Source organism: Populus euphratica, unplaced genomic scaffold (assembly GCF_000495115.2).
Source record: "Populus euphratica unplaced genomic scaffold, PopEup_1.0 scaffold5.1, whole genome shotgun sequence".
In the NCBI taxonomy this organism is placed as follows: Eukaryota; Viridiplantae; Streptophyta; class Magnoliopsida; order Malpighiales; family Salicaceae; genus Populus; species Populus euphratica.
The window spans coordinates 1,561,517-1,568,019 of record NW_011499848.1 but is presented as its reverse complement, the minus strand read 5'-3'; the positions used below and the strand labels follow the sequence as shown (position 1 = coordinate 1,568,019).

Here is a 6,503-nt window from a genome sequence, read left to right as displayed (position 1 = left end):
TAAAATATATAATGATATCACAATAACATTTAATGAGGGATAAATATCACTTGTATCTATATTAATATTTGATGGGAATATAATTGGTTTTTGAAGAACTTTTATACACTTGAAAAGATATAGAGAGATTAAAATTCAAGACACCAAATATAAGCTATACTCATAGAAACTGAGTTTTTCTCCAATATTATATTCAAGGGAGATTAGTCACTACCTTAGAGTTGATTAACTACCAAGTCCAAGTGTTTTAGATTCATTATGTTTGTTAAACTTATATTGTCTTAAACTTGATTAACTGCGAAGTCCAAATATCGTGGGTTTGATATGTTTGTTAGACTCACGTTACCTTGAACTTGACGAAATGATAATTTTAAATATCTTGGGTCTGATATTTTTATCAAATCTACGTTATCTTGAATTTAACAAATAATAAAATTCAAATTAAATATATTAAATTTAATATTTTTATCATATTCATCTTTCTTTAAACTTGATTAATTATCATGTTTAATTACCTTAAATCCAGCATACTTGTTAACGCCAAATCCAAGGTTTTCATCGCTGTGCCAAGCCCCCACTCAGAAAATGTCCATTCCCTTGAACGTGTCTTGCAAAAAAATCATAAAAAAGTCATAAGACTTTTTTAATTCTGCTAAAAATGAATTAAGAATTTGTATGTTTTTGAGCAGACAAGTTCAAAGGATAGATTTAGAAGGTTTAGAATGGGAAAGAAGAGAAAGAAAGAGATAAATAAGAAGAATGAAAGGGACTGAGTGAGAGATATAAGAGAAGAAATATTGTCAAGAATTCTATGAAATAATTGAAGGCCAGCAAGCAGCTTTCTTATTAATTAGTAGTCACTAGCTACTATCAAACACACCTGATTACGGGAAATACAGATGTCATTCGCTAGTTGGAAAACAAATTTTCCAATATTATCGGGCTTAAAGCATAAATTATGGGATTGAGAGAAATCCCTTCTCTTGGAGACTCTTGATGCAGTCATCAAACATTTGTTCAACTGTTTTGAAAGGGGGCAATCCTAACTGAGCAATCTTTGTGGTATCCATGCTATGTGGGATGTTGTCTCCTTCCTGGCTGCTACACCTGAAGTGCCATGATCATCAAATGTTAACAAGTAGAAACTTACGAGGGGTTGTTCTAGCTAAGTAAGCTACATTCTCGAGAAATAAGTCAAGTAGTTGTTGATGCCATTGCTTTACTCACTTGTTTTCATACGGATAGGATGGATATTTGGCCCTGAGCATCTTAATAATCTGTGACCAGTGAGCTACCGGGCCTGAACATAGTAGCCTGCCTGATGCTTCGCTATTCTCCATTGCTAAAATGTTTCCAGCAACCACATCATCTATGTGCGTAAAACCCACCGTCATGTTTGGATATTCTCCTCGTGAGCCTGATAAATAAATGCTGCAACTTTATTAATAGAAAACATTTCAGGAAAAGAAAAAAGAACTTGTACTGCAAGTGTGATTCCAGAGCAGGAACTCAAGTGTGATCTGCCAGGATAATGCATTAATACTATAGCTGGCATTGCATCTGTTCCCCGATAATATCATCCCGCAATATTTTTCAACAGTTCATTGTCTTGGGTTGAATTCGATCACATCACAAACATTGCAAATAAGACTCATGTCTACTTGTGCATTTCAGAATTCTTTCTCTACACTAGGAGCTAAAACCTGTGAATTTTTTCTTCCGCCAACAAGAAGAGCTTTATAAAACACTAACTAATGTAGCTCTGACATAGCTATATTTTGTTTTTCATGAGAAAAAGATGAGCATGAAAATTTAAGGCTGTGATGGCTTTTAACATGATATTGATAACATGGAAGCCTAACCTTTAACTATAGATTGTATCAAAAGCAGTGTACTGTTTGGTTCTGGTGCAAGCAATGGACCAACTACGAAAGATGGGATGAAGGATACTAGATCAATCCCATTTTCTTTCGATACTCTCCACGCCTCTTTCTCTGCTACGGTCTTTGCATAGGCGTACCAGAGCTACAAGGCAAGGAGAATTGTTTAATCCCTCCTCCGCACAGAAGAAAGAGTGCACATGTGTATGTCTAATGATGCATAAAGAAATTCAACAAAGCAAGAAATTTTGATACATTATGGCGTTTGCAGTACTCAGTATCACTCCAATGTGACTCATTAAGAGAGAAAATTTGTGGCGTATCATCACGGTATCTCACTGTGGAAGATGAAGAGGTGAACACAACCCGTTTCACACTACTAGCTTTCAAGCAGGAGTTCAGCACATTCAGGGTGCCCTTAATACATGGATCAATCAAAGTTTCCTGCAAAATATCCCAGCACAAACAAAAATTTCAACTTTCAGAAAAAGAAACCCTGAACAAGTTTACTTACATAAGAGAAACCCGGAACAAGTTTAACGGGTCACAATTCACGAGGTTTTTTTGTTTTTTGTTTTAAAAAGGTTTAATTGCAAAAGACATGATTTATAAAATAATATTTTTTTTGGGTGTCATCCTTCAAACTTTATTTCTTAACCAGTTAATTGGATATAAATTTCTTTCAAAAATATATAAAAAATATTAAGATTAGATAATGTTTTAATAGTGTTATTAAAAATAACAAAAAGAGTTAATTTAAATAATTAAAGAAGTTAATTTTTCTTCTCAACATTTTACCAAATCCAAGCATTTAGGTCTAACAATCATGCTGAACCAGTGCATGAACCTGACATGATCCAAGCGACTAAACCTGATAACCATGCCAAAATCATGTATATTTTTTTAAAAAAATAAAAGAATTCACATATAATTATTTTAAAACATATTTATTTTAAATTTTTATTTGTCTTTATCTATTCTATTTTTTTTCTATGTTGGGATATTAACCACATGTATCTATAAAATTCACTTAATTTTTTTTATTAATCTATAATTTTAGAAAAAAAATCATTTATAAAATTACACAAATTAAGATAATCAAAAGGGCAATAAGTCTTTCATATATACAGTATTTTCTTTTCCTACATTTTTTATGTATCAATTCAAAAGTTCTCTTATGATCATATATTTTAAATTTTTGTATATATTAATATTTAGAAAAAAAATCAATTTAAACTTTGACAATTAAATTATGCAACATATCAAATTTTAAAAAATATGAACCCTTTAAAAAATTATCCAACACTTGGATGAAAATAAAAAATTAATATTTTTATTCATAATACATAAAAAAAGAGTTTATTTTTAAAGACTTAAAATAAATCACTTAGAACTAATTTTTTTTTTATTCTTTCCTTTTTGAATATAATAAATTTATAAAATATGTTGCACAAAAAAAAAATATAGGTAAGTTCTAATGTATATATATATATATGAAAAATCTTACTTAAATGAAGCTGCGGTTGTTTTCGTGGTCTAATCAGCTGTAATTTAGCTATTATTTGTTAATACATGTTACATCATGTGCAGAAAAACATGATTATATATCTAGTTAGATGATAAATAATCATATCTAACAACTGGTAAGGTAAGCGTTATATCACCTCTTTAATAACACACGGACCATCCATTTTCTAGGATGTGAGGAAAATGGACTTGCAATTTTTAATTAAAAAATAATAAATATATTGTAAAATTACGAAAATGCTCATATGATTCTCTTAATATCCATGCAAAAAAACAAAATAAGGTGTTTTTTGTTGTTGTTGTAGGCTAAAAACATTATTTAACTTTACTTAAAAATTAAAAAAACTTAAATATCTCTATGGAGGAAAAAAAAGAGAAGCGTTTAACTGCTTGCAAAAAGATGATGAGAAATTAAAAATAAAATTATTATTACAGTACCTAATAAACTTTCTTGACCTAAAGTGATTTTCTCACAAATTTTAGCTTTTTTCCATCAATAAAATCACTATTACAATACATAATAAAATCTGTTGATCAACATTGATTTTCTCACGAATTTTAGCTTTCTTTATAATGCTAATTTATTTAATAAAGCAAACAAGGTAACAGCATGCTTTCCCAATTCCATTTTCAGAGAACATACTAAAAGAAAGATTAACAGCTTGAAGGATAACACAAATTGTTCAAGGAACCTTGCCTGAATTCTATCACTAAAAGGAACAAGCACCGGTGCAGCGATGTGGAAGACCCCATCAACGCCTTGAATTGCCTCGTCAAAGCTGCCTTCTTCCAACAAGTCGGCTTTAAAAATCTTGAGTCGCTCCTTGGCTCCATTAAACTCCTGAAGAAACCCAACCTTCCTAACATTCCCTGAAAATTTAGACGGCAAGTGCGTAAAATTTTAAATCTTGAAGATTTAGCAGAGTTTACAGCAGAATTGGACAAGACAGAAGAGAATACTAGAACCTGGGTCTCGCACTGTGATCCGCACGGTGTGACCTTTCTCTAGCAAGGACTTGACCAAGTATGCTGCTATGAAACCTGTTCCACCTGTGACACAATATTCCGGCATCTTCCAGTATTGGTTTTCTTTCGAGTGCAGAAGCAAGGGACCTCTTCTTCTCTCTTTCACTCTAAATTTATTAGATATGGGAGAGTGGTGGCTGTGGCTGACGTGGTTTCTCCATTTATGAATGTGGGGTAACAAATTGAATGTCGTGGGAGCGGGTAATTGGAAGTGTTTTTTAAAGTATTTTTTAATAAAAAATAATAAAAATAACATTTTTTATTTTTTAAATTTTATTTTTATATTATTATATTAAAATGATATAAAAATATTAAAAAATATTCTCATTTTTTTTTAAAAAAGAAACTCCCTCAGTCGCGGAAACAATCACATTCTTAACAGAGGTTCTTTCTTTCCTCGAGATTCGTTACATTTCTTACTGAACATTGATTTGTCGTTCTCCACGGGCTGAGCTATGCCACACGATTTATGTTTTTTGTATTTTAAATAACAGCCATACATTTGGGTTCTCATTGGATGCCATTCACCCGGACGTTGTCGAATCTCAACAATAGTTATAACAAGTGGGACGCCCTCATTTAATTCCTTTCTGTTACGGATACCTGAACAATAGTGGTTGAAATTATCTGAAAAGTCGGTGCTTTTTTGCTGGTTTGGTGGTGGAGTTATAGGTGTTTTTTAAATAATTTTTTATAATAAAATATATATATTAATGATATTTTTTATTTTTAAAAAATTATTTTTAATATTAATATATTAAAATAATTTAAAAATACTAAAAATATAATAATTTAAATATAATAATTGTTTTTTAATTTTTTCAAAAATAATTTTAAAATGCAGAAGAAAATAGGCTTTTATCTCACCCACCATTGTTTTATTTTATTTGATTTTATTTGGGCTGTGTACAAAAATTATTGATTTTTCTGAAATCATGCTTGGTGGATGGACTTGATAAAATTACAATAACCACAAACCCAAAAACTCCTATCCTGTGAAGTGAAGAGATTATAAAAGATTCACTCCGAGGGTCCAGCGCTGCCTTTGCCCTTTTAGAGGTGAAAATCTACTCTCGTCGCAGTATTTCAAACTTCTATTATGATTGTGATGCAAATGGAGCGAGAGAATCTTTTTAAATATGCCAGGACACATAAAATACAGTATGATTTATTTACTCAAACTATAATTTATTTGTATATTTAACTAAGCACAATTTTGAAAGAATAATATAAATTAAAAAATCTTAATTAAATAGTACATTTTTATACTGTTGCTCTACTAAAACATGATTTTTATTAGATATCACGTTTTTATTTATTTATATAAAGTATTTTTTATATATCAATTTACTAGACCTGAGTATTTTTTATTCTCTTATTCCTATGGCCTAGGATCTTGCTCGTTGCCCTGATCTTTGTATATATGACGTGGCGTGGCCTTTCACATCAGCTGCTCTCCAAGCCTCTTCCCCCGCCATGGTTTTCGCATATGCGTGCCAGAGCTACAAGCAAGAAAAAACTCTTTGGGGAGAGATGAGGAAGAAGGATGGGATGTTCCTATCAATCCTTTCTTGTTGATAATTTTAATTTTTTTCCTTCCAGTTTTGATACATTAATAATATCTATCATTTATATCATTCTTGGTTATCTACCAATAACTATATTGATCATCTCTTATAGATTTTGCATATATAGCAATAATTGTAACCATCAATTACCCAGCGACTAACCATTAGTTTAATTTTTATAAAAAGACCAAGTGAACTGATAAAATTTAACAAAATCAAATAATCTCAAATGAAAATACATTAATAACGTAAAAATATACTAATATACAACAACTAAAATAATTTTACACGTAAATATATTCTTAAATCAGACAAAATATCTATTTATAAGCAAGAGCGACCATGTCAGTTGTTCCAACACAAAATGAGTTTAAATATTGTGATAAAACTTTAAAAATAAGCATTCGTAAAACATAAAATGAATTACTTGTCTTTTTATACTCAACAGAGTAATTATAATTTTTCAACATTTAACCCTACACACACACACACGCCAAGATAC

At 30.5% G+C, this 6,503-nt stretch overlaps 1 protein-coding gene across 1 annotated transcript; it reads right to left on the bottom strand.

Moving 5' to 3' along the window:
* Positions 1–736: 736 nt before the first annotated feature.
* LOC105113456 (tetraketide alpha-pyrone reductase 2-like) lies at positions 737–4,565 on the bottom strand. Its single transcript, XM_011009637.1, has 6 exons — positions 4,374–4,565; positions 4,105–4,277; positions 2,136–2,324; positions 1,863–2,025; positions 1,228–1,417; positions 737–1,107 (listed from the first exon to the last, which is right to left on the bottom strand). The coding sequence occupies exons 1-6, from the start codon at positions 4,477–4,479 to the stop codon at positions 957–959; spliced, it is 972 nt and encodes a 323-aa protein (XP_011007939.1). The 5' UTR covers positions 4,480–4,565; the 3' UTR covers positions 737–956.
* Positions 4,566–6,503: the final 1,938 nt, after the last annotated feature.